Here is a 27,859-nt window from a genome sequence, read left to right as displayed (position 1 = left end):
AACTTTCAAGAGGCAGAAAAATGCACACACACTTCATTTGTAGTCCTCTGACACAAAATGTGGATTGTCTTGCATTACAAGGAGGGTGGCAGATTTAGATTATTAAACAACTACATTTATTTAAAACATTTTACTTAAGAAGAGTTACAGCAGTGTCTTTGTAGATTTCCCCTTTAATATCCATTCCACCAAACACTAAGCACAAATGTTCATCTGGGCAGCCTTGAGATAGATTGTCTCCATTAGAGCCTCTAGCTCCTTCCTTCCTGTTGCTGTCCTCATTGGAAGACACTTTCCACGGAACAACACACATAGACTGGTCCAGACGAGCAGAAGGCACAGGAGTTTTAAACTCCAACTTTGTCCAATGTCCCTTTTCTGCAGTTAAAAAACAAATAGAAAACTATGCAAAAAAGGAGCGAGGAATTGCAGCAGCTGCTTATAAATTAAAACATCACTATTCGTCAATCTTAAAGAGCTGGAAAATTAGACCTGAAGCTTCTACACAGGGAGTGAAAATATTGGGGATCTCTTCCCTCTTAACATTTTAAGTGACATACATGGGAATAGTGGTGGCTGCCAGCTTGTATGGTTTTAAAAGCAAAGAAAGATTCATGGAGAATATGGCAAACCAGTTGTTGGGAATCAAAAAGGGGAGACTGCAGTTTCACACAATTCCTGTTTGCAGGCTCCTGACTGAGAACAGTATGGGGCTATTTAGACCAGAAAGGCCTTGTGGGTGTTGTGGAACACTGAAACACCTAGTGGCTCTTGGGCACCTTTCAAACTATTCCCATCTAGACCAGGAGTAAGAAACTCATGGCCTGGCAGCTGCTGCTGGATTCCTAACTTTCATCAGCTCCAACCAGCATGGCCAAGGGCGGGGGTTCAGCAACATATTGCAGAGCCACAAGTTTAGATGTGTTGGGTAAAAATAATAAAATTACTATTATGTAGTACGCAAAGAGGACTCCCCAGTATAATGTTCCCAATGGAAGTTAACCAAAGACATCATCATAAGAAACACCCACCTACTACTAATTTACTACTACTAAATTATTAAATTATTATTGTTCCTGATCTAGCCCACTACTGCCTAATACTGACTGAGAGCAGCTCCTCAAGGTTTCCACTAGTGAGAGAGGAGAGAGAAGCCCCTTTCCTATCACCTGCTGCAAAAGATCCTTTTAACTGGAGATTTGGGATTAAACCTGGGACCCTTCTGCATGCAAAACACCTGCTCTTTCACTGAGCTATAGATGCTCTTGATAAACATGAAGCTGCCTTATTCCATATCAGATTTCTTTTGCACACATAGCCCAGGTGTGCCTACTCTGAATTGACCACAGCTTTTCAGGGTTGCAAGCAGATCTGTTTCAATATCACCTGTTCCCTGATGCTCCTCCCTCTCCATCTTGTTAAAAACTGCACACTCAAGGGACTGAGCCTGGGACCTTTTTCATGCAACAGGTGAGCTCTACCTCTGATCTTCTACTCCAGGCATCCCCAAACTGCGGCCCTCCAGATGTTTTGGCCTACAACTCCAATGATCCCTAGCTAACAGGACCAGTGGTCAGGGAAGATGGGAATTGTAGTCCAAAACATCTGGAGGGCCGAAGTTTGGGGATGCCTGTTCTACTCCTACTCCCTTTAGTATGTGGTGACAGTATTTATAATCTGGGGGGGGGGTCATGCTACATAATCACAGGCCACATAAGCACTCTTTGTTTTGGATTACAGCTCCCATCAGCTTCAGCCCACTACTAGCTTCAGATAAGTCAATTTTGCCATACAGGGAAGTTATATGGCTGGGGCTGCCATCTCAAAATTGCTGGCGATGGCACATACGCAAAGAGGACTCCCCAGTATAATGTTCCCAATGGAAGTTAACCAAAGACATCATCATAAGAAACACCCACCTATGTGATATTTATACATTGTGTCCAGTGCTCCTGTTGGGTCCATTCCACCAAATATATACAAATGGCCTTGAAACACAGCTGCTGAGTGGGCTGCCCGCCCTGCTGGTACAGATCCAGTAGCCGACAGGGTCTCCCACTTCATTTCAGCTGCAAGCACATTAAACCAATCCAGATCAGTGCTCATCAGGTACAAAGCTTAAGCCTTAAGCAAATTAAGCTTGAAACATAAGAGGGCTGCATTCACATCCAGTGATTCTGCAACAGGAAAATGAATTTGGTAAAGGGTTTGGGACAGTTACTTCAAAGTTAAGTTTCTAGTTGTAATGACAGCAAATATTATTGGGGGAGATGGCTTAAACAGATGGGAAATGCCTGGAAAATAGGAATCAAAGAAAGGCTGAATGGGATATAGAATTTATTTTTCACATTAATGTCTGCCTTTCCATAAAGGAACTTATGGCAGCATACACGGTTATCCTCCCCTTTCATCCCTTGTATCCTCACAACCCTGCACAGTAGGTTAGACTGAGAGATTATGCCTAACCTAAGGTCACCCAGTGAGATTATTATTATTATTTGTACCCCGCCCATCTGGCTGGGTTTCCCCAGCCACTCTCGGTGGCTTCCAACAAAAAATTAAAATACATTAAAATGTCACACATTAAAAAACTTCCCTGAACACAAAAGGTATCAAGAGAATGGGTTATATACAAAAGTTACTTAAAATTATATTATCCAAGCAACTCTTTGCTAGCAGAAATAGAATGATGTTTGCAAAAGATAAGCTTGATAAGAACAAAAAATAGAAGGAAAGAAAAGACAACACAAAATATAAACCTGTGGAACAAAGGAAGCAAAACATTGTATAATGAGAAGTATGGGAAGTATTTAAGTAAAGTTAAAGTAACAGGAGAAATGTATATTTGCTATGATTTATTCACATTGCGATTGTTTAGTTTTGCGTTTGTTTGTTTGTTAAATTGTAATTTTAAATAATCACTTTTTAAAAAACTTCCCTTCTAAATGTCAGGTAGTTATTTATCTCTTTGACATCTGATGGAAGGGTGTTCCACAGGGTGGGTGCCACTACCAAGAAGGCCCTCTGCCTGGTTCCCTGTAGCTTTGCTTCTCGCAGTGAGGGAACCACCAGAAGGCCCTCGGCACTGGACCTCAGTGTTTGGCAGAACGATGGGGGAGGAGACGCTCCTTCAGGTATACTGGGCCGAGGCCATTTAGGGCTTTAAAGGTCAGCACCAACAATTTGAATTGTGCTCGGAAACGTACTGGGAGCCAATGTAGGTCTTTCAGGACCGGTGTTATGTGGTCTCGGCGGCCACCCCCAGTCACCAGTCTAGCTGCCGCATTCTGGATTAGTTGTAGTTTCCGGGTCTCCTTCACAGGTAGCCCCACGTAGAGCGCATTGCAGTAGTCCAAGCGGGAAATACCTAGAGCATGCACTACTCTGGCGAGACAGTCCGTGGGCAGGTAGGGTTTCAGCCTGCGTACCAGATGGAGCTGGTAGACAGCTGCCCTGGATAGAGAGTTGACCTGTGCCTCCATGGACAGCTGTGAGTCCAAAATGACTCCCAGGCTGCACACCTGGTCCTTCAGGGGCACAGTAACCCCATTCAGGACCAGGAAGTCCTCCACACCAGCCCGCCCCTTGTCCCCCAAGAACAGTACTTCTGTCTTGTCAGGATTCAACCTCAATCCATTAACTGCCATCCACCCTCCAACCACCTGAGTGGGGACCTGATTCCTCATCTTTCTGGATCTTGTCTTTTTCCCCCCAAATAATTTTTATTCAATTTTAACAAAAAACAAAACAAAGAAAAAACAAATCTTTTATACAATACATCTTAAATTTCCCTCTTTCGCCTTGCTCTGCCGAGCTGTGACTTCCCTCCCTCCCTTCATGCGGTTTTCTTGTTAACTCCTTTTTTGCAGTTCCTTATTGTCATTTTTTCAGTTAGTTCGTAGGATTTATTTCAATCCTGCAAGTGTTTTTAAAGTTCTACAGTTTTTCTCCATGTAGTCCACATATTTACTCCAGTCTTTTTGGAACCTTGTCTCTCCTTGGTCGCGGATCTTGCAAGTCAGTCTAGCTAAATCTGCATAGTCTATCATTTTCATCTGCCACTCATCCATCTTTCTGGATCTTGTCAAACACTACCCACTACCCCACACCACCTCTTAAGGCTGTACCACAATTCTGTAGTAACACAGCCTGCAGGTGGAAACTGTAATCAGGATCCTACAGTATTTCTCACATTCTTAGCCTTTAAGGCTTTATAATGTGTAGCTTCTAAAAGCTAAAGATCTATGCTTTTTTTTTTTAAGGCAAGGTGGGAAGATAAGAATTCCTTTCCAGCAAGTTTGCACTGAGTACTTACTTGTATCAAAGCAGAAGAGATCATCAAAAAAGGTATCACCAGCCAATCCGCCATGTATGTAGAGTCTGTTTTTGACAGCCACCACGGCATGGCCATGTCGGGGAGCAGGAGGGTCACCCCGAACTTCTGGTTGCAGCCATGTCAGAGTGGCTACAGGTGGCGAGAGAGAAATGTATTAAGATGAAGCAACAGCTATGGTACCTCAAGGGCTTTGCTCCCTGCTTCCCACACTTAGGGTTGCATTTAGCTATGTTTTACGTAAGAGTAGACCCATTGCAATTAAAAGGCCTACATTAGTCATGTCTATCCATTTCGTTGGATTTTCTCTAAGTAGGACTAACAGGATTTAACTCCTACTTTGCTCCATCTGCTGCTGAATCAGCTAAACCTTTGGTTTGGGAAATATCTGCACAAGAGCAGAGGAAGCTTACCAGAGTCAAAGATGTGAAGCTGCTGGTCTTTGACTGGATCCACTCCTTTATCGCCTCCTCCAAATACATATAAACGGTCCCCAATCACTGCTGAGGATGTATGATAAGTCCGAGGGGATGGTGGAGTGCCGATCACCTTAGGGCTCATCCAAGTTCCAGCTTCTAATGTGGAAAACAAAAATATTTGTAAGCTACAATATTGAAAAATTGGGGATTGCACACAAGTAAATTACAGGCACAGAAAATGGGGGTGGGTGCGAATTACACGTCACATGTGTAAGAAAGAAATGCAATTCCTAGTCCCCTTTGGTTACCAGGCAAGTGCTTAAATGCAAGGCTAGTTTAGTGGTACTTTGATTCAAAGGAATGTCAAAGAGAAACTAGAACTTGAAACTACTGAACTGTAGTTCCTCAAGAGATTTAGTGCTATAAGTTAGGGACTGAACTGAAACATTTTGGGGTTTTAAAATCAAATTACATGTGCCAGTTTGCTGACCAAAGGCTTGGATGTTAGGATGTTATAAACAACCATTTTGTGTGTCTGTCAATGGCCACTATTAAAACACAATTATAACCACCTCCACATATTATTTCCTTCTGCTCTCACAATTCCACCAGTGCAGTAACTCAGGATAATACTTCATGCATCTAAAGAAGCCAGATTGTAATGTGCAAAAGCTGATGCCACAATAAATTTATTAGATATAGACGGTGATACAAGACACTGTTGTTTTTGCTGCAGTATGCTAACTCAGCTACCACTCTGAAATAAGTTTTACTGTATTGTTATTTTCATCACCTAACAGATAGCCAGTGTGGTGTAGTGGTAAGATTGTTAGACGAAGTCCTGAGAAACTAGGGTTCAACCCCCTGACTAAGGCCAAGTGATCTTGGACCAATCACTCTCTCCTAGCTTACTTACTGGGTGGTTGTGAGGATAAGCATTCTCAGGAGAGCTATATTTGCTGCTCTGAGCTCCTTGGTGGGATAGTGGGATGCAAATATTGGATATGAATAAATTTAGAAATTGGACAGCTGCATGTTTGAAATCTTTTTAAAAAAACCTCCAAGAAGTAATAAAATAAAATGGAAATAACTAATACTCACGGAGGTCCAGAACTTGCACACAATTCCTATTCCCAGTTTCACTGGCTCCTCCAAACACCCAGAGGCTCGTGGGCCAGCTTGTGGGAATGAAGGTGGCATGCTCATACCGCGGCAAAAGACCCCTCCAGGCAGGTGCCATCCAGCAGTGTGCATCTGGGAGCCAGAAAGACACGTAAGAGCCCGATAGTAGGACATAGCTGCCAAGTTTTCCCTTTTCTCGCGAGGAAGCCTATTCAGCATAATGGAATATCCCTTAAAAAAAGGGATAACTTGGCAGCTATGTAGTAGGATCAGGCCAAAGGGGGCTCATCTAGTCCAGCATCCTGTTCTCACAGCAGTGCCTGATTTCGGGCAGTGTGGGTGCTTCCCATACATAGGGCGCCAAAAGAGGGAGAGCCAAATTTAGATGGTCCATTTTGGTGTGCCAAATTTTGTCATAACTCAGTGCACCATATTACCAAATATTGCCAAAGTCTGCCCCTGCTCAGAGGCCAGCAAGATGCCCCAATGTAAAGCCCACAAGCAGGACCTAAAAGCAGCAGCACTCTCTGCAATTGCTGTCAGGTAAAGGGTGGCGCTGTGGGTTAAACCACAGAGCCTAGGGCTTGCCGATCAGAAGGTCGGTGATTTGAATCCCCGCGACGGGGTGAGCTCCCGTTGCTCGGTCCCAGCTCCTGCCAACCTAGCAGTTTGAAAGCACATCAAGTGCAAATAGATAAATAGGTATGGCTCCGGTGGTTCGACAGAAGCGGCTTAGTCATGCTGGCCACAAGACCCAGAAGCTGTACCCCAGCTCCCTCGGCCACTAAAGCGAGATGAGCGCCATAACCCCTGAGTCGTCCGCAACTGGACCTAACAGTCAGGGGTCCCTTTACCTTTACCTAAAGGGTGGGTGGGCACCTAAAGGGTGGTGGGCCAAATGGAGTGGACTGGTGAGCCAAGTTTGGCCCGTGGTCTCTTTCCCTATGGCAATGGCACCATCAGGGCGGAGCTTTTTGGAAGAAGTCCAGGGCACCAAAATGCCACAGGGCTCCTTTACCACATTTGGAAACCTGGTGAAGTAATACAGATCATCATCTAAAGAGGGAGAAAGAACCCCATGAATCCAGGTTCTAAAATTACTGCATTGCAGCCATGAGGACCAGAAACTTGCTTTTTTTACAAACAAAAAACAAAAGCAGTTTGCTTGGGAAGCTGAATTCTGCCACATATCATATGCTTCCTTCCTGCTCTAATGACACTCTAGCCCTTACCAAGATCCATGACGTAGCAGTCGGCAAAACTGCCACTTGGGTCTGCTCCCCCGACAAGGATGACTTTCCCTTTCCTGCTGCCTGGCTCTGCAGGTGGTAGGTACAAGGAGTTTTGCCCCACACGGGCACAGGGACTGTCCCCAGGTGGGAGAAGGGCATACCTGGCATGGAGAAATAAGCAAAAAGGGATCTCAGCAAGGCTGCTGTTCCATGTGGAGCAGAAGATGGAGCATGTCTCTTTAAGCCTGCAATGCTATCTATGCACACTTACCCAGGAGTAAACACCACCAAACAAACATGAATAAATGGAGTAGCAGCTACTAGGATGAGCTGGGAGCCAGGGTAACCCAGGGCTATGAACTCAGTCAGAGAGTCTCAGGGAAGTCACTCTCAGCCTCTCCATCTACGACATGGGGTTAGAACAAGGCTGGGTAACCTTGCTGGGCTGTTCTATGGATGATTGAGGGTGTATGTGCAATATACTGTGAATACCCTAACCTTATTGATACAAGAGGGGAGTGAAACAAAATGCTGCAGTATGGACCCTGCCAGACAGCCTCTCTTCCAGGATACTCCATTCCACCACCAATTTTTCTCTTCCCTGCTTCTCAGAAGCCAGTCATTATTCCTTGCTCAGTGTGTACATTTCGCCCTAAGTGAGCTGTTTTGCCTTATCTGGGTCCAATCACTCCCCCCCCCTCCCCTCAAAAAAGTTAGTTTTAAACTTTTGAAAAACTTCAAGCTCTTCCAAGCCTGTTGTGGGTGGATGGTGCTGTTTTACCTACATGAGGTCACATACCAGAAGAGGCTATGCAGTGTTTGCCAAATGGATGCCCTCCAGGTACCTCAGGTTATGAACTTCATTCATTCCGGAGGTCCATTCTTAACCCAAAACCATTCTTAACTGAGGCACACTTTTGCTGATAGGGCCTCCCGGTGCCGGTGCGCAATTTCCATTCTCATCCCGGGGCAAAGTTCTCAACCCAAGGTACTACTTCCGGGTTCGTGGAGTTTGTAACCCAAAGCGTTTGAAACCCGAGGTACCACTGTATTTGGGACTACAGCTCCAGCTAACATAGTCATTGTCATCCAAAAGATCTGAAATGCACCTTCTTGGCATAGACTGTCTTCTCTCTGTTCTGTCAACACCAGAAGCCCATTTGGTTGGTGACAGGAGAGTCCCTTCTGTGGCTGCTCCCCTATATAGGATTCCCTCCCAAGAGAGGTCAGATGAGCTCCCTCCTTGTTATCCTTCCACCAGCAGGCTAAGGCCTTTGGGAACTTAAGGTACAGGAGATGCTGACCAGGAGATGCTGTTTGTCAAGACAAACAGGATTTCAATTACTGGCTCAAAATGTGCTCTGATGTATTTTAAACTATTGTTCCTAACTAGTTTGTTTTTTATTACTTTGTATTTTATAATGCTGCTTCAAAATGTTGAATCCCAACTTGGGAGAAACTGGGATATAACTATAATAGGCAAATGAATAAATACTGTATATTCCGGCATATAAGACGACTGGGAGTATAAGACGACCCCCAACTTTTCCAGTTAAAATACAGTGGAACCTCTACTTACGAATAACTCTACTTACAAATGTTTCTACTTACGAATGGAGCTCCGTTCGGCATCTTGGATGCAGTTTAGATAGGATGTTTTCTACTTACGAATTTTTAGATTGGGTTGCTTCGACTTACAATTTTTTTCTCCCAATGCATTCCTATGGGATTCAACTTACAATTTTTTTCTACTTACGAATGTGCATTCGGAACACATTAAATTCGTAAGTAGAGGAACTACTGTATAGAATTTGGGATATACTCGCCATATAAGAAATACGACGCGGCGTATAAGACGACCCCCGACTTTTGAGAAGATTTTCCTGGGTTAAAAAGTAGTCTTATACGCAGGAATATACAGTAATATACAGTAGTATACAGGATAGCATCCCCACCCTCTGGTACACCAGATTTCTGCAATCTGATGTACAGTCATGTTCTTTTGAGGATAACAAGAATTGTTCTTTAAATCATCTGGAGGGCACCAGTTGGGGGAGGTTGATGTGCACAACTTTTTTAAAATTTAGTTCTTTACTGAGGTTTGCATATTCCAAAAGAAAGAGCTGCAACACAACCATAAGGTAATACTACCAATAAATAAATTACTAGAGCTGCCACTCCGTACAGTGATAAACAAGATCCATACCCCACACTACAATTCAAAATGTAAGTGTGGTGTTGTGGTTAGAGTGTTGGACTAGGGGTCTGGGAAACCAGATTCCAAATCTGCACTTAGCCATGAAGCTCACTGGGTGTCCTAGAGTCAGCCACTTCACTCTCAGCCTAACCTACCTCACAGGGTTGTTTTGAGCATAAAGCGGGAAGAAGGAGAACTATGAGGGCCACCTTGAGCAGCTTGGAATAAAAGATGAGATATAAAATAAACATGGCAATACAATTGATATAAAAACCTGTCAAAAGCAGCATTAGAACATTGTAGGTGTTGTCTTCCCCCTTTTATTGGATTATTTTACAAAACACAACGATTCTTTCTTTTTTTAAGTATTTACTTATTCATTTTCATTAGTAATGCAAGAATTCTCACTGATGCATGCAGACCATTTGACAGGGCTGCAGGAGATCAGGGCCCTGCCTCGCGGAGCCTACGGTCTAAGATTCAACCTAGGAAAGCAAAATTGGAGGCAGGAGTAAAAATCGAAGGCAGAACCTTGTAAAGGAAGGGCTATTATTAATTTAAGCCTCTGGCCGCAGGCAGAGTTTGACTGCATATTGCATGTCACCTTCCGCAAGTTAATACTCCCTTTGCATTAGGCTATTCCCCTCTGCTGGGGGACACAGGAGGGAGAGCTCCCTGATCGATGGCTTCCCCTTCCAGCTAGGCTGAAGCGGATCCAGGGGGCCCACGCCTCAGTTCAGCACTGACCTCCTCCCCGCACCCTGTTTTACTTTGCACGTCAACTCCCTCATATTGCATCCCACGTGCACTGATGCCCCGCCTCGAGAACGCACCAGTTGCCTTCCTCCGGGTTTCCTCCCGGCTTCAGCTCCAGCAGCGCCGTCCGTGAGCCCGGCTCCGGCCCCATGGATGCAGGCCGAGGGAGAGGAGCGAGATCAAAAAAAGCCGACGCCCCGCCCCCGGGTCCGTTGCTAGACGACCAGCAGCTCCGCCCTCAGCGTGGCTACTGTGCAAGCGGACAGCGCTTCACGGTAACACCCCCCCCCCCCGCTGCTGCACACTTTTAAATTGCATATTCTCTCTCCTCAATTCATTCTGCGGTGCAGCATACCTTTCTCCCCGCTTATTTTTTTTAAAAAAAGAGATAGGGCCACGTGAGAGCGTTTCTGAGCATGTGCAGATCTCTTCCCATTTCATCACACAAGCCAGTCGAGGATCACAGAGCTGTTCACAGTATAAATACACAAAAATACACAACAGAGTAACAAACAAAAACAATAACCTCTCTCCATAGCTTAAAAGGCTATCGATTGTTTTTTGCCTGGAGAGCGACTGCAAAAAAGCCTCATTTCCTTCCCTCTCAAGCCCCTCCTGGTCTGTCCCAAAGCAGGGCCGGCTTCCCTGTGGCGTTGAGCCATTGGTTTTGCGCCAGACTACGAATCCCAGAATGCAATGGGGTTGAGATGCACCTCAGAGCGCTGTAGGAGGAAGAGGCCGGTAGTCGTCTCCAACCATACCGGAAATCAGTCACCCGACGTCGAGTTTCGAACCTCCGGCGGAAGTGGGTCTCCTCGTTTCCGGTCTGGCTTCCCTCCCGCCGTGGGAGGGGAGGGAGAGAGAGGAAGAGAAAAGGAGGCGTTCTTGCGTCCTTCTTACTTTTGGCTTTCGCTTATTTACTTGTTTATTTTAAGGGACATTCGCCCTTTTCCATCCGGAAATTCGAGGGAGTGGGTTTCCCGCTTCACCATCAGGAAGTGCCGCGTCCTCGCTTCCAGTCCCCTCTCTCTCTTACCTCGCACCCTCCCCCTCTTCTCTCTCTCTCTTTCTCTCTCTTTTTTCTCTTTTCCTACCTCCCACCTTCTCCCCCGATAAAGCTGCCCTCCCAAAATGGCGCCCCTGGACTTGGACAAGTATGTGGAGATTGCGCGGCTTTGCAAGTATCTGCCCGAGAATGACCTCAAGGTAAGAGGAGGAGGGGAGGCTGGGCCCTAGGAGGGGCAGGGGGCGGGTGGAGACCCCTTCCCCCTCTCCACGAAGGGCTCTCCTTGAGCTTCCGCTTTCACGTAAGCCCCCCCCCCCAAGCGCATAGCGGCAACACGGGCACCCGCTGAAACGCTTTAATCAGTGGCTCCCCAATTAGCTATTTACTGGGGACCCCTATTTTTTAAAAAGCCAAGCCATGGACCCCCTACTTTTGAATTTTTTTGATAACTATGGTAGTTACCTGTCCAAAGCACTTTAAAAAAAAATAAGCAAATCATTTTAGGTATACTTAAAAATAACCGTAAAATTTGTGATATTACAACAAAAAATGAGAAAGACTTAGTTATGGGGGGGGAGACAATTTTATTTTATTAACGTACTGTATAGTACAAGTGACGTGCTATGGTCCATGGGGTCACAACGAGTCGGACACGACTAAATGACTAAACAACAACAATAGTACAAGTGAACAAATTTGACATGTCTAGCAGCTACTAAACCTTAATTTTATTTGCTTGCTTGCTTCCTTGCCGCTCATCTGGCTTGGTTGCCCCAGCCACTTGGGGCGGCTCCCAACAAAACACTAAACCTAAATGTGATGGGAGAAATCATGCCTCTTTTGGCCCCCAAAATTTCCTTCCACATTCAGTTCAATATTGCCTACTTTTATTCTCAAATCTAGTTCAACAAGCTAATTTCTAGATGTTTCAAAGCTTTTTCAACCTACTCCTTATAATCAGCAAAAACCTTCACCCAGAATTGGTCCAGTCTACATTCTTTGAAAAATGATTGTAATCCTCACAAGTCATGTCAACAAGTGGATCTTGCTCTTCTGCTGATACAGTTGTTAGTTGTACATCATGTTTTATGATGGGTTAAACCACTGAGCCTAGGGCTTGCTGATCAGGTCGGCGGTTCGAATCCCTGTGACGGGGTGAGCTCCCGTTGCTTGGTCCCAGCTCCTGCCAACCTAGCAGTTCGAAAGCACGTCAAAATGCAAGTAGATAAATAGGAACCGCTACAGCGGGAAGGTAAACGACGTTTCTGTGTGCTGCTCTGGTTCGCCAGAAGCGGCTTTGTCATGCATGACCTGGAAGCTATACGGCGGCTCCCTTGGCCAATAATGCGAGATGAGCGCGCAACCCCAGAGTCGGTCACGACTGGACCTAATGGTCAGGGGTCCCTTTACCTTTACCTTATACTTGTAATGCCTAATAAAGATTTGGTGAAGAAGATGTAGGTGTACATCACATTCAAAAGGATTCCATGGCCATGAGTTTTCAGGATTTGATACAGAGAAGTAATCTCTGAAGCTAGTCACTAAATCATGCAGGTGCTCAGTGGTATAATATTTTACTTCTGGTATCAATTATTTGTCAGTAGCCTCCAGAAATGTCTCCAGTGTTGGAATATTGGTGAGGCTACCATCTTCTCAGCTTGCCCATAACTATACTTTTAAAATCATTGCCTCAATCTTACCTTCAACGTAAAAAATATTCACATCACTACCTTGGAAGCTTGTGTTAAGAGTGTTCACATGAAACCATCTGCTAAGTTGTCTACCATACACAACTGTGCAAAGTTGTTAAACTGATCACATGGAAATTTTGAATCCATCAGAAAAAGTCATACTTCATCACGTAACTCAAAGAATCGCTGTAAGTCTGGACCCTTCAAATGAGTGTCTGTTTTATATAATCAGACGTATCATATATGCTTCGTTTCACAGTGTTGTTCAAAAGAGGTACAGTGGTACCTAGGTTTAATAACAGTCCTGTTTATGAACAATTCGGTTTACGAACTCCGCAAAACCGGAAGTAGTGTCCCGGTTTGTGAACTTTACCTCGGTCTAAGAATGGAATCCGAACGGTGGAAGGGCACCGGTGTGGGAAGCCTCATTAGGAAAAGCGTGCCTCGGTTTAAGAACGGTTTTGGTTTAAGAACGGACTTCTGGAACGGATTACGTTTGTAAACTGAGATACCACTGTACAGTGTTGATTTCCTTAGCTGCAGACTCACCAAGTACTCATTTGCATATAGCTGGCCCTATAGTATGAGCCTTTCCTGCTTTGTCAATTATTTTTGCCACATCAAGAAGCTAAGGTTGATTCTCCTGAGTGGTCACACCAGAGTTTTTTCAATTGCTTTTTGCCCCTTCTTCAACTGCAAGTAAACTGGAACCCAGTTCCCAGTTCTCCTCAGCTGTTGGCCAAAGGGTGGGTTATTTTTGGCCCTCCAGATGATGCTGGACTACAGCTCCCATCAGTTCAGAGCATTGGATGTGTGGATGGCGGGTGGCATCCAGGAACCTCTTCCCCATCCAGGAAACATTCCCCATCCCCAGCTCTTGCTACCTCTAGCTACCAAACTATGCTATTTGGCACTTAGTTCTGTTGTCTAGATCAGTAATGGGCAACCTTTTGAGCTTGGTGTGTCAAAATTCGCCAAAAAACCGAGCATAACTCGGGTGGTGTGTCACTTCGAGAAAAAAACCATAATTTCACGATATTTATAGTTTAAATAACAAAAATGTATAATTGTAATATACCGTATAACTGTATTTAATAAACCCAAAACTAATTATTTAACCAAACCAAACCAAAAAACCCTTATTTATCACAAAGTGCCCAGAGTTGTTGAGCTTTTTGGGGGGAGCTGCTGACCAAAGTTTTGGAGGTTTTTTTAGGGGGGTGCAAAAGTTGCTTTGCTTTTTTTGGGGGGGTACCCCAAAGCTGCTGCGCTTTTTTGTGGGGGGAGAGAACAGAAATAAATGACGAATAATACCTTCGCTGGAACTAACACACAGCACCAACATAGTCTGCCAAAGCACAAAAAAACCCAGCACAGAACGGGTTAAAAAACCAATCTGGCTACCAGCAACAACAAAAAAAAAAAGGATCCGCAGAGGAGCGGGATAACAAATGGGGGGAACCAACAACAACAGAGCAAATGGGCCAATGGGGCGCGTGCCAGCAGTGAGGGCTCTGCGTGTCACGTCTGACTCGCGTGTCATAGGTTCGCCATCACTGGTCTAGATTGTGGTGCTGATAATGCCAAGGTTGTGGGTTTGATCCCCATATGGGCCATCTGCGTGTTCTTCCATTGCAGGGGGTTGAAGTAGATGACCCTTGGGGGTACCTTCCAACTCTTCAGTCTAATCAATATTTTTGGTACAGTCCTATATCTCTTTGCTCAGTGAGATTTATTTAGATGTAAGTTACTTTAGAAAGACCCAAAGCTTAGTGGAGAGCAGTAAGGGACTCTTGCTCCTTTCATCAATTGATAAAAGGATTCTGAAGCAGTTGACGCTTTTATTTTCTCTGTGTAGAAAGCGTCACCAGTCAACATTACCTCTTCAAAAATATTTCCTCTGATGGGATTAGCTGAGAAGCTGCAAACTGTCCCCCTCCTCATCTTCAGAGTATCAAGGCAGTGACTGACAGGGATGTGTAGGTTCCTTTTTCTTTGTGTGGGAGTTTGGTGGCAGGTTGCCTGGCAGCCAACTCCAGGAAATGGGCTTGTAGTTAATATTGTGTTTTATGTTTGCTGCTTGGGATTAGGTTGTGTGTGTGTGTGTGTGTGTGTGTGTGTGTGTGTGTGTGTGTGTGTGTTAAGTCTTTGTGTGATCCCCTTGTGTTGGGTACTTTGAGTAGGGTGCATTTTTTCTTTCTTTCGTGATACCTTCTCTTATCCACTTTACGGTAGCAAAAATGCTAAGCTAACATACTGTGCTCTAAGAAAACTCTTCTCAGGGTTCCTTGACAGATTTGCATTGGAGCAGGGCATATTGGTAGAAAGATATAAAATAGCTGTGGATTTTATTTTGGACTATCACGGAAACACTGTTCCCATATTGTGAAGCCATTGTTTTTGAGGGTACTGTACTGTCAAACACAGTACACTTTGACCATGAAACTATAGCTGATGAAGAATAAACGAAACAGGGCCGTGTCCTTGATTTGAAAATCATTTCAATTGGAATTTGTCTCATTACCTTAAGCAAAAAACAGTTTGAAGAATTCATAATTAATCTCCTTCCTGGCCCGAGTTCTTGGAACCTTTTCATTTGATTTCCTGATTGTTTTTGAGAGGTCAATTTATGTTTCATCTACAGTACTGTTATCTTTCTTCTGCCACCTATTGAAATTGGAGAGTTCTGAGAAAAGTAGATAAAATCTGGGATAACTGGCTCTTACACAAAACAGAAGCCTTTAATTAACAGGAAATAAAATCACAGTTGGATTAACTGCTGAGATGTGTCACCTAATGTCCTAGAGGAAGTAAGAGTTTCCACCAGGTAAACTGGAAGGACAGTTTTGTAGAAGTTTTTTATTTACAAACTACAGTTGTCTAGTTAGTTGGACAGTGTTCTCCAAGCTACTAACATGAGTTTGACCAAACTGCGGGAGGCAGTGGAAGACAGGAGTGCCTGGCATGCTCTGGTCCATGGGGTGACAAAGAGTCGGGACATGACTAAATGACTAAAGAAAAACAACAGCAACAACACAGTTGTCTATAGACAGCTGCTTAAAGTTCCTGTGTGTTAGTAACTTCAATGTACATGTTTACAAAGCTGACCCTTTCACCAGTTTCCGGTTTGACATGTTCATACACTTTGTTAGCTGGCTATGTGCCATTGTGATGACCATAATGCAGAGAAATCTTGTATTAATGACCAAAATTCACTCTCTCTTTGTAGCGCTTGTGTGACTACGTCTGTGACCTTCTTCTAGAAGAATCTAATGTGCAGCCAGTGTCTACACCAGTTACAGTCTGTGGCGACATACATGGACAGGTGGAGTTAATATGGACTGTTCCTTTGATGCTACACCCTCCAATAATAAAGGATTGACACTTGCAAACAATCTTTTGCATTGTAAAAGAATGTGCAAGTATTCGCTAGGGGGACATGGAAACAGCAATGCAACATAATATCCCTCCCCTTTTTATACCTTTTTATACCTCCAAACAAGTAGCTTTGCAGAATGGGGACTCAGCTATATAGCTGCGAATGAAATATTTTAAGTGTGTTGTAAAGACAGTAGATGGCAATGGTGAGCTATGGCAAATTCAATATATTTTTCAAAACTTTTTTAAGAAGTATTTTCACAGCGTTTTTTTTATATGTGTGTAGATTCCATCTGAGTCTACTCCTTGAATCATTTTCTGAATAACCAGGCTACATAAGTTTCATTGGTTTTGGTTCTTGCCCTTTAGACTGCAGTTAACTGAACTGCTTAACATTAACAGGAGTATTATCCCTGAAGCCACTAATACAGAAGGAATTCTGTTCAAAGGTTATGGACATTGTGCCCAGAGGAAGCTTGCAGGATTAAATCAAAGGCTTCCTTTAGATCAGCTCTCTTGTAATAAAACCAATGGCGCTTCTTATGACTTGCATTGCAAGATTAAAAAAACAGAGAAACTGAGTTCTTGCACTGATGCTGTGCTACAAAGTTATGGCAGTATTTCATTGTGAGTGGTGCATTTGCAGTACTTTAGAAGTGATAGTCTAGGTGTACTTTGCAAGAACTAAATGTTGGTCGAGAGAGGGCATGATAGGGAGAGCATCACTTAGTGATGCGTGGAATACTGTACTTATTTCCTCCCAACGCACCATTGAAACCACAAAACAAATACTCGTTTTTGAAAGGAGTACCAAGGCCCATAATTAAAACAGAACACAGAATATTTATCAGGAATAGTTCGGATGTTGTCTGCCTTGCACTGATTCAGCATCAAATAGTTTAGGTAACCCCAGGATCAAGCAAGTAGTAGCGTTTTAGTTGTTTGAATGTGGGATTCTAACATTTGAACATCCCTTAACACACCTATGTCTGTCCAGCCTGTGTCTTTTTCAGATGCCTTTCAGAACCACCTGTTTTTTTTTTAAAAAAACAAAGTTTCAAAATTTTGGGGGAGTTTTAAGTCATTAGGGTTTAACACAGAATTTTTATTAAAAAAATTATTTTCAGAGTTTCAAAAAAACCAATTTTTTTTACATACGCACTTGTTTACATTAAGCCATAGTCCATATCAATACCTTTATGTGGTTTCCTGAACCCCCTGACTTCCCCCACCCCTCCCTTGGCTTCCATAATTTATCTTCCTTTTTTAACTGCATCTAGTTACATTTATCCAAGTTATTATACTTCATTTTCTCCTTTGTTGTTTCAAATTACAAGTGCTATATCAATCCTGCTAAAGTTTTTACAATTTTTACAGTGTTCCTTAATACATTCTATAAAGTTATGCCATTCTTTGTTGAATTTGTTATCCTCTTGGTTTAGCACAGAATATTAATGATACAAACCTTCCTTCATTTTGTTTTTGTGTTCCAGTTTTATGATTTATGTGAATTGTTCAGAACTGGAGGTCAGGTTCCTGACACAAACTATATATTTATGGTATGTACAAATTAAATTCAAAAAATAACTAGCAGGTTTTTTAATGTAGTACATCCGTGACTTGATAAAGCAGGGGGCTGTGTGTATGTTTTAATTTTGGTCCTGTTTCCTTGCTTCCTGTGTCTCGCCTCTGCTTTTTCCCCCCTTACCGCCTCAGAAAATATAATCTAATTAATGAAGGCTTGAATTGAAGTGCTTGATTGCTCACGTTCCTGAAATTTCAAACCTTTGCTCAGCGCTGTGCAAAACTGGTAGAAGTAGAAAATGGTTCAAATTCTTTTCAGGGCAATGAGAAAGAGATTTGTTTGTGAGGGGGTATCTTATTATTATTGATGCAGCTTTCATTCTTGTGTGAATTCCTACTTTGCATGAATCTGTTACTTGAGATAGGAAAGGTTCTGAATCTGAACAGAATATTTGAAATGTATTTTATATGAGCCATAGTAGAAGGGCAGAGTTTGTGGTTTTCTGCAAGTACAGTTTTTTAACAGTCATGATCCTGGAACTTGGGAAGGGCCATAGCTCAGGGTTAGAGCACATGCTTAATGCATCAAAGGTCCTGAATCATAATTAAAATTTGCTCATGCCACACAGATCTTTTTTATTGATAAGAAATATATTGGAAAACAAAAAGAAATAACTCCTAGCAGTGCCTGGTTTCTAACATAGAACACAACTACAGTACTTCATAATATGATCACAGGATATCCAGAAAGTATAAAACAACGCAGCTACATAAGAACATGAACCACTCCCAAAATATAATTATAAACGAGACTCATAGTACCTTAAGTATGTAAACAAACTCATTGAGAGGTAATCTTTTGCTGGGTAATCTTATTTATATTAGGTGTAATTTGAGACAAACTCTCATCTCATCAGCACAGAGAATCCTTTCTCTTTTATGATCTTTCATATTTGTAAGAGTTGAAAATCCCTGTTCACAACAATATGTCAAGGAGAACTGTGAAAGAATAGTCAGTACTATTCTCCAGCCCGATTATGGATCTCACTGTGTTTCTCCGAAAATAAGACACTGTCTTATATTTATTTTTCCTTAAAACACACACACACACACACACACACACACACACACACACACACACGGTGGCTTATTTTCAGGGGATGTCTTATTTTTTTATTACATGTCCAGCCTAGCCTCTTCCTTGGCGGCCTCCAGAACTGTGCCTATCACTATGTCTTATTTGCGGGGTATGGCTTATATTGCTTAGAAATCCTGCCACGGCTTATTTTATGGGGATATCTTATTTTCGGGAAAACGGGGTCAGTTAGCATTGTCCTCAGTATCACTTGATGCTCTTGCTCTTGCTTTGAAAAGATACCTATCCATACCCTGCAACTAAAATAAAATATTTTCATACTATACTAACTATACTATGCTACACAACACTGAAATGTCTAGGTGTTTGATTGTCCTTCAGTTTTCCTGCCACACCAGTGTGGCGCACCACACCCTTTGAGAACTACTGCCCTAGATTCAATCGTTGTCACCCCCTGTTATCATTCATTATTTAAATTCATTGCCCACCCTTCACCAGCAGGTCCCAGGACAGCAAGCTAAAATTCAGAATTAAAAACAGTTAAAACAGATTGGGGTCACAGAAATGGAACCAGATCCAAAAATGCACATTTCAGTTGTCAAACACCAAGGTAAATAAGTGTTCAGCACTCACTGGCGCAGGTGGCGCTGTGGGTTAAACCACAGAGCCTAGGGCTTGCTGATCAGAAGGTCAGCGGTTCGAATCCCCGTGACGGGGTGAGCTCCCGTTGCTTGGTCCCAGCTCCTGCCAACCTAGCAGTTCGAAAGCACGTCAAAGTGCAAGTAGATAAATAGGTACTGCTACAGCGGGAAGGTAAACGGTGTTTCCATGTTCTGCTCTGGTTCACCAGAAGTGGCTTTGTCATGCTGGCCACATGACCTGGAAGCTGTACGCAGGCTCCCTCGGCCAATAATGCGAGATGAGCGCGCAACCCCAGAGTCGGTCACGACTGGACCTAATGGTCAGGGGTCCCTTTACCTTTACTCGCTGAAAACTTCATAGTGAAGAAGTCAAATGCACCTCTCTGGGGAATAGGCCTGGGAGGTTTTGTGATAGATCGTTGAAAACCAGTTTGAAATCTACATGACAGCTGGTTCAAAATATTTGCCCCGATGATAAACCTTATGAAGCAAAGCCAGAACGCTTTTGTCTGTTGTTCTGCCAGATCAGCTCTCCCCTGCCTCCTGCAGGGGGCAGCAAACCACAGAGCAGCCATAGACTGGGAGCTTTCCTCTGGCGCCACCGCCATAAATTTCGCTTCTAGGCAGGCTGGTAGGTGCTGGGATCGGTATTCTCCCATGGGGTTATTCTGAGTTTAGAAAATAAATAAATAAACCTTGCACCACTTAAAGCTTCTTCTTTCCCGAGTTTCCTGCTTTTTTTCTTTCTCCCCACCCCACCTTTGTGTGTCTGCTTTCCCTTTCTCTCTTTCTCTGTGTGCTTGCTTGTGTCTTCCCCCTTGTTCTGCCTGCCTGCGTGTGCCTTTGAGGAAGCCCCTACGCCCCACGTGAGCTGAAGTGGTATCGGGGCTTGCTCATCTGTAGGGCTGGGCAATGTATCTCAGCTGCTTCTTCCTCGCCTAAGGTGGGGAGGAAGAAGCAGCCAAGATACATTTTAGACATTGTGATATATTATTATACAGTATCACAGTATTTAGCTGCTGATACATCACAATGCTGAAAACCAGATATTGCCCAGCCCTATTGGGGAGGAAATTTTACAATTTGGGGGCTGCCCCAGTTTAAAAACAGTACCTGGTCTACTGACTCCTCTAAAGGGGATTACTTGTTTTTATAATAGAATGTAAGCTGTTTTACTATTCCCCTTTTCTTTTTTCTTTAATTGTATAATTATGTGCCTGTGTTGTGCCCTGGGACCTTAAAGACAAAGTGTGGATAAACAGTCTCACACACACACAGTCTGCACGTTTTCGGATTGCGCAACCACGCCAAACCCAAAAGTACCGGAATGGGTTACTTCTGGGTTTCGGTGCTCGCACATGCGCAGAAGTGATAAATCGTGCTTTGTGCATGCGCAGAAGCGTGACCCGTGCATGCGCAGATGCGGCGCTGCAGGTTGCGAAAGTGCCTCCCGCACGGATCACGTACGCAACCTGAGCATCCACTGTATGTATATGTATGTATGTGTGTGTATGTGTATGTATAGATATACAGTATATAACATATACTTTCGGAAGCAGAGGCCAGCAGTCCAGTCCTGTGCATGTTTAGTCCAATACAAGTGCCTCAGAGTTCAAGTGCATGTAACATTGCAGCCTGAGTGTCTCATGTCATGCAGTATAGTGAAACGTTGTTTTAACTTTTCAGGGTGACTTTGTAGACAGAGGCTATTATAGCCTTGAGACGTTTACCTATCTTCTTGCCCTAAAAGCAAAATGGCCTGATCGCATCACACTTTTACGTGGGAATCATGAGAGCAGACAGATAACTCAAGTATATGGATTTTATGGTAAGTTCTCTTCCTACCCTACCTTCAATTTCGCAATTATAATCAACATAAGCCTGTGATGAGTTGGCTTGTTTTCTTAAAAGCTGTAGAACAAGGGTGTTGAGCTTCTGGCTCAGGGGCCAGATGTGGCCTCCAAGCTTCTCATGTTTGGACCTTAAGACTCATCCCAGGCCATCCAGCTCACCTTCCCTGCTTCACATCCTTATTGAGTCTTTTTGCCTGCCCTTTAACGCTAACAATAACTCTTGCTTGCCTGGATGGAGGCTAGAGAGGGATAAGTTAATGTGTGCAGAAACTAGCCTCCTATACAAAAGTAAACAAACAAACAAACAACCTTAATTGCTTCACCTACTTTTGCCTCTGATTCCACCCATCACTGGCATGTGGCCCCTGCAACTTTGCCAGGTATGAATACATTCCTTGGGCTGAAAAAGTCCCTGACCCTTCCTGTAGAGTTTGGAACATTTTTAGAGGCCTTGTGAACAAGGGGTTTGTCATTAAAACAAGTATAAGCTTCTGCTTTATAATGTAGGAAGCTGTCCTTAGAATTTTGGAGTGATGCATAGTGCTAAGATCTAGAAATAGAGATTCTATGTTAATTTTCCTCACAATATATTTTGAAGTGCATCCACACACCCAAAGAACCCTGGGAACTGTTGTTTGTTAAGGCTGCTAAGAATTGCTGTTCTGAGGAGTAAACTATAGTTCCCAGGATTCTTGGGGGACGGAACGGAACAGTGCTTAAAAAATATGTTGTGTCTTTGATATGGACAACTGATTGGACCTGTATCTATAGCTGTGTGTGTGAAGGAAGAATATGGAGTATTGGACTCGAAATGGAGCAGGTTGTTTGTTGGGCACGCTGAGTGATGCTGGGCATGCAATACTCTTCAATTTACTTTTTGAAAAAGAAATATCTGTCACAGTCTTACAATTGATGTAAAAACCATGTTCATCTGCTCATTGGGCATTTCTTTCTCCATGATCACACATTTTTTCAAGTTATTCAAGAAATGTGAACCAGTTAGGATAAAACCTTTAAAGTAGTTAAATCTGTTTTATAAGGTTATTGTGATTATAATGAATTTTGGAGGCAACCCAAATTAAATAACTGATTAGCTGAACAGATAATGCTGGGTTTTCAGTCAACATGGGAGCTCCTATCTCCACTGTTGATCCTACAACCCGTCTAGTTTAGTTAGTCTGAGAAATTATAATCACTTAAACGTTATTCTCTTCACCTCTTTGCCCTGCTTCTTTCTCCAATAGATGAATGCCAAACCAAATATGGTAATGCTAATGCCTGGAGATACTGCACCAAAGTTTTTGACATGCTCACAGTAGCAGCGGTAAGGGTTTCTTTTAAGTGAACAACGTGACTTTCTGTCTCTATTTCTCTAATTATACATTCACCAAAGGTTTTTTCTTAATTTCAGGATTGTGGTCCTAATAAATCTTTACCTCCTGTCTTTTTTTACTTCAAGTTAATAGATGAGCAAATCCTCTGTGTACATGGGGGCCTGTCTCCAGACATAAAAACACTGGACCAGATTCGGACCATCGAGCGCAACCAAGAGATCCCACACAAAGGAGCTTTTTGTGACCTTGTTTGGTCTGACCCAGAAGATGTGGACACCTGGGCCATAAGTCCCCGAGGTGCAGGCTGGCTGTTTGGGGCAAAAGTCACAAATGAGGTAAGAAAACCCAGTTTAACAACCATGTCTCTAGCTGTGATTCTGGCTTGCAATCAAAGTATTGCCTGAGAAAGAGAAATGATGGGGAGTTTAAGACTGTGTTTGCCTCAGAGAATAGGCTTGCGTTTTGGGAACAGTTTTGTTTTATGATTCTGTTTTTGGTTCACACAACCGTTGCATTTGATATCCTGTTACTTGCATGAGACAAGTTAAGACTGGGCGTGCCCATTCCATCTTATTCATGTTTCCGGGGTACAAGTGCTAATAGTACTATTATTTTTATTATATCCCACCTGTTCTCCAAAGAGGTCAAGGTAACTGACATATGTGGTTCTCCCCCTCCTGATTTAATCCCCACCACAACCCTATGAGGTAGATTAAGGTGAGAGGCTGTGACCCACCCAAAGGCACCCAGTGAGCTTCATGGCTGAGTGGGTATTCAAACTCTGATCTTCTAGGTTCTCTTCCAACACACTGCTATATAGTGTAAATCTTGTGTTTGGGGACATTTTATTGGAAAATACGACACTGGTGTAGGATGTCCGGCTACAGTAATCAAAATGGGTGCACTTCATGTAATTTCATATGGAAAATGCCTTAGTGCTGTGTCACCTCTGCCTGGTTTGGTTAAAACAAAATAAATAAATAAATTCCTTCCAGTAGCGCCTTAGAGACCAACTAAGTTTGTTATTAGTATGAGCTTTTGTGTGCATGCACACTTCTTCAGATGGTTTGGTTAACATATTCTTAAAAGATTGTGTTCGGCTTTCAGGATCACATTTTAGAAGCATCAACTCTCATAATAATATTTATTTATTTATTTATTTATTTATTTATTCATTCATTCATTCATTCATTCATTATTTCTGCCCCGCCCATCTGGCTGGGTTTCCCCAGCCACTCTGGGCCGCTTCCAGCAGAAATATTAAAATACAATAATTTTTTAAATATTAAAAACTTCGCTAAACAGGGCTGCCTTCAGATGTCCTCTAAAAGTCTGATAGTTGTTTTCCTCTTTGACATCTGGTGGGAGGGCATTCCACAGGACGGGTGCCACTTAAGGAGAAACTGAGAGTTCAAGGGGAGAGAACAAGAGAGTATCTGAAAGGAGACTTTAGTATTTGGCCAAGAGAAAGACCATCGCCTCCTTCTGCTCTGTGTCTTTGTGCTGGGCTTCTAAAGTGTTGCCATGGCTCCTTGTCAGTGGAATAGAATGTGTGTGTGCGTGCGTGCGCGCGCACACACACACACACACACTACCTCCAACATTTTTACCGTAAATATTTTCCTTAACTTCCTTCCTTTTTTATTTTTTGTTTACACCTTAGTTTGTCCATATCAACAACTTAAAGCTCATCTGCCGAGCCCACCAGCTGGTGCACGAAGGTTATAAATTTATGTTTGATGAGAAGTTGGTCACAGTGTGGTCTGCTCCGAACTACTGCTACCGCTGTGGAAATATTGCCTCAATCATGGTATTTAAAGATGTAAATACAAGGGAACCAAAGCTCTTCCGTGCAGTTCCAGACTCAGAACGTGTGATCCCCCCAAGAACAACCACACCGTATTTCCTCTGAGATGTGGCTTTGCCCTTTTCTTTTGTGACATACCCTTTTAGCACTTTGCTGCTGAAATGCTGCCTCTTGCCTTTTATATTCTTAAATTATCTAAATGTGTTGTATATTGTCAATAGGGATGCATATTTAAATCTCTCTCCCTCCTCTTATCCCTACACTACCTTACTTGCCAGCTTATGAAATGTCTCTGAGCACCCACCCACCTACCTACCTACCTACCTGTTTTGTAGTACTTAATAGGGACATTAAATTTCCTTTAAAGAAATAAATCTAAACAGCAAATCATCAGAACTAGTCTGATCTTTCATTCAGAGGGGTTGACTTTGGGGGGGGGCTATTTTTATTAATAAGCTCTTAAAAATTTCAGCAGCAAAGTTGTATTTGGTGTGCATGATGGGACTGTCCAAGCCCTGCTAGTGAGTACATTTCCAAGATGTAAAAAAATGTCCTGGTTTATATTTTGTTTCAAGTCAGCATAAATAAATGGTGTTAATGGCTGCCCTTGATCTCCCTCCACCCGTTGCTTTATTTTTTTAGGATTTAAACTAAAATGCAAAGCCTCGTACAGGTAAACGAATTTGTACAGTGAAATAATTGTTCTGATTTTTCTCAGATACTTTGTCTTTTTAATAAAGTCATAACTTAGTCTCTAGGTTAAGCATTCACAATAAAGCCCTACATTGTTGATGTGAATTCATGTCTTTTCATTCTCCCCACCTTCTTTTCACAAAGAAATCTCACATGTGTGGTTATGGTTTTACCAAGTACCTGGTCTCATAAACACATTGTTTTGAACTCTGGAAGCTCAAGCAGTCAGCACATCTGTACACATTTGGGCCAAACTATAACCCTTCCTGATAAGACTTTGTAAGGCCCTGCTAGCATTGCATAGGTCTAATCAATTCTATTCCCTAATGCAACAACAACAGAGTTCGAGTTTGATTGATAGAATGTTTGGATTCTGCTAATACTGGACTTCTTTTTCCTCAGCTAAATGATTTCCACGCATTTGTGTTCCTAGATGTTTTAAATTAGATGGCCCACAAAAGCATCTGACTTGGTTGCGTAATATGTACAGTGGTAATATTATGCAACCAAGTCAGACCTTTCTGTGGGCCATATAATTAAAAACCTTTAGGGGTTACAAAACTGTAAGTTGTGATATAGTTGAATGAGTTGAACTACTGAAAGGTAATGAGACTTGCATCATGCATGCTTAAGACAGGCATTAGTTGCATTAATGTCAGTTCATCTGTCCCGTATAAGTGCGGGGCCCTATTGTCACCTGATGTAAATTTCAGCTTTGGAGTGTGGCTGGTACTGTTACCTAGTAAATAAACTGTTCCCTTGACACTGCCTTTTAATCAGGTATTTCTGATACACCGAAATGTTTGCTTCCAGGCACCAGAATACAACTGGGTTGCTTTCATTTGGAGAGCTTGTCTAAAACATTTGGTAGAAACACCTGTTTGCTGGAGTTTGCTTTTGTTTCAATAATGTGGTGTGCTTTTTGCTCTCACTGAAGAATGCCCACACTTTTTGGATTTCAAACTTTCTCCTTGTTAATAGCCCTTCCTGGTATCACATTAGTATCACATTCAAATTCAACCAAGATACAAGTATTCAAGCACACAGTATAAATATTTACTTTATATCACTTTTACAAATCTTTTTGAAATGAGAAAGTTACCTTAGCTCCACCAAATCCACTAATTCTACAAATGTGGTCAAGCTATTTTTGCAGATGGACCAACTCCTCTCTCGCAAGTCAGTTTTTTATAGTTGCCTTGACCACTGCCTACTATTTATGTGTGTGACCTTTTGCTTCTCTGCTGTACTTCACAGCTTGCCTCTCATCAACACTGATGAGCTAATAGCTGTGGAAAATATCTATGACTTCCGCTTAAGTGAACAATTCAGTATATGAGACAGTGATGAGATATTGATCCTGGTAACAAGGATACATGGCTATGTGCTTATACATAGCTTCTTAACAGTAGAACCCTGCTCTGCATTGTGGACTGCTGTTTTAATCCTATTTCCTGTGTCAATATATTTTAAAATTTATTTAAAAGCCTTTCTTAAGGTTGTTTATAAAGATGTTGAAAAAGAATGGGCCCAGGACAGAACCCTGCAGAACTCCATTTAACACATTTTTTCCAGGATGATGAGGAAATGTCAGTGAACATTCTTTGGTTTCAGTCAAACAACCAGTTACAAATACACCTAACAGTTACCTTGTACAGTCCACATTTTACCAGCTTCACAAGACTATAATGGGGGACATTGTCAAAACACTTACTGAAATCAATATAAACTATGTTCACAACATCCCCATGAACCACCAAGCTTGTAACTACAGTGGACCCTCCGGATATGAATTAAATTCATTCCAGGGGTCCATCCGTAACATGAAAAGTCCGTAGGCAGAGGTGCTGCTTCTGCACACGTGCGCGGCACAATAGAGCGCTTCTGCACACATGTGTGGCACTCGGAGTGCTTCTGTGCCTGTGCACACGGCGAAACCCAGAAGTATTCACTTCCGAGTTTGCTGCATTCGTAACCCAAAAGTTACATATCCAGAGTGGTACATAACTAGAGGGTCCACTGTATATATAAAAAACAGATTTGTATCACATGAGTTGTTTTGAGAAACTCATGCTGTGTCTTAGTAATCACAGCACCTTTTTCTACGTGCTCACAGATTGACCGTACAGTACAGTCATACCTCTGTGAACATCCTTCCCCTCGATTGTCCATTTTGGCAGACATCCAAGGCAAACCCGGAAGTACTGGAATGGGTTACTTCTGGGTTTGCTGCTTCGCACATGCGCAGAAGCGCTAAACTGCTCCACACACACGTGCAGATCAATGCTCTTTGGAGCGTCTCTTTCATTGAGTGTCTGGGGCTCTGGAATGGATCCTGGACACTCAACGAGGTTCCACTGTATAATTAATTATCTATTGTAGGACCTTTCCTGGTATTGACGTCAAGCTGACCGGTTGGCAGTTACAGTACCTGGGACTTATTTCCCCTGCTTTTTGAAGATTGAGACAACATTTGCTGTCCAGTCTGCAGGGACCTCACCTGTTCTCCAAGAGTTCTCAAAGATTATAGAGAGATTACACTGAGATTACACCCGCAAGCTCTTTTAGTACCCTTGGATGCAGCTCCTCAAACCCTGAAGATTGGAATTCATTTAAATAACCCTTACCACATTTCCTCCTATATTGGGCTGCAGCTCTCTCCTTGCATTGTTTAATTTTTCATCACCAGGTTGGGCACTTTTCTTTTTGGGCAGGCATCCCCAAACTTCGGCCCTCCAGATGTTTTGGACTACAATTCCCATCTTCCCCCACCACTG

At 42.8% G+C, this 27,859-nt stretch overlaps 2 protein-coding genes across 3 annotated transcripts; one reads left to right on the top strand and one right to left on the bottom strand.

The window, feature by feature from the left end:
* Positions 1-93: 93 nt before the first annotated feature.
* RABEPK (Rab9 effector protein with kelch motifs) lies at positions 94-10,863 on the bottom strand. 2 transcript variants are annotated; one of them, XM_035112874.3, is made up of 7 exons: positions 10,137-10,863; positions 7,107-7,267; positions 5,854-6,006; positions 4,747-4,908; positions 4,316-4,465; positions 1,920-2,069; positions 94-378 (listed from the first exon to the last, which is right to left on the bottom strand). In XM_035112874.3, exons 1-7 carry the CDS (start codon positions 10,208-10,210, stop codon positions 131-133), a joined length of 1,098 nt encoding a protein of 365 aa, XP_034968765.1. In that variant the 5' UTR covers positions 10,211-10,863; the 3' UTR covers positions 94-130. The 2 variants fall into 2 exon arrangements, with proteins under 2 accessions (XP_034968765.1, XP_088520995.1); XM_088664869.1 differs by having other exon boundaries at positions 10,415-10,671.
* Positions 10,858-25,187, top strand: PPP6C (protein phosphatase 6 catalytic subunit). Its single transcript, XM_035113197.3, has 7 exons — positions 10,858-11,265; positions 15,986-16,081; positions 17,628-17,693; positions 21,082-21,223; positions 22,493-22,572; positions 22,708-22,917; positions 24,246-25,187. Exons 1-7 carry the CDS (start codon positions 11,191-11,193, stop codon positions 24,492-24,494), a joined length of 918 nt encoding a protein of 305 aa, XP_034969088.1. The 5' UTR covers positions 10,858-11,190; the 3' UTR covers positions 24,495-25,187.
* The last annotated feature ends 2,672 nt before the right edge of the window (positions 25,188-27,859 follow it).

Source organism: Zootoca vivipara, chromosome Z2 (genome assembly GCF_965207765.1).
Source record: "Zootoca vivipara chromosome Z2, rZooViv2.hap1.1, whole genome shotgun sequence".
In the NCBI taxonomy this organism is placed as follows: domain Eukaryota; kingdom Metazoa; phylum Chordata; class Lepidosauria; order Squamata; family Lacertidae; genus Zootoca; species Zootoca vivipara.
Note: the sequence above shows the minus strand (reverse complement) of the source record. Positions and strands in the feature narration are given on the sequence as shown.

What these genes read in the sequence shown, in the direction of transcription:
- RABEPK (XM_088664869.1), bottom strand. Translation starts at nt 10,500, where the DNA reads ATGAAATGGGAAGAGATCTGCACATGCTCAGAAACGCTCTCACGTGGC. An exon ending in CTGCTACGTCATGGATCTTG is followed by an intron (nt 6,007 to 7,106) that starts GTAAGGGCTAGA and finishes TCTGGCTCCCAG; the next exon opens with ATGCACACTGCTGGATGGCA. An exon ending in TGTGCAAGTTCTGGACCTCC is followed by an intron (nt 4,909 to 5,853) that starts GTGAGTATTAGT and finishes TTTCCACATTAG; the next exon opens with AAGCTGGAACTTGGATGAGC.
- PPP6C (XM_035113197.3), top strand. Translation starts at nt 11,191, where the DNA reads ATGGCGCCCCTGGACTTGGACAAGTATGTGGAGATTGCGCGGCTTTGC. An exon ending in TGCCCGAGAATGACCTCAAG is followed by an intron (nt 11,266 to 15,985) that starts GTAAGAGGAGGA and finishes CTCTCTTTGTAG; the next exon opens with CGCTTGTGTGACTACGTCTG. An exon ending in GTGGCGACATACATGGACAG is followed by an intron (nt 16,082 to 17,627) that starts GTGGAGTTAATA and finishes TTTGTGTTCCAG; the next exon opens with TTTTATGATTTATGTGAATT.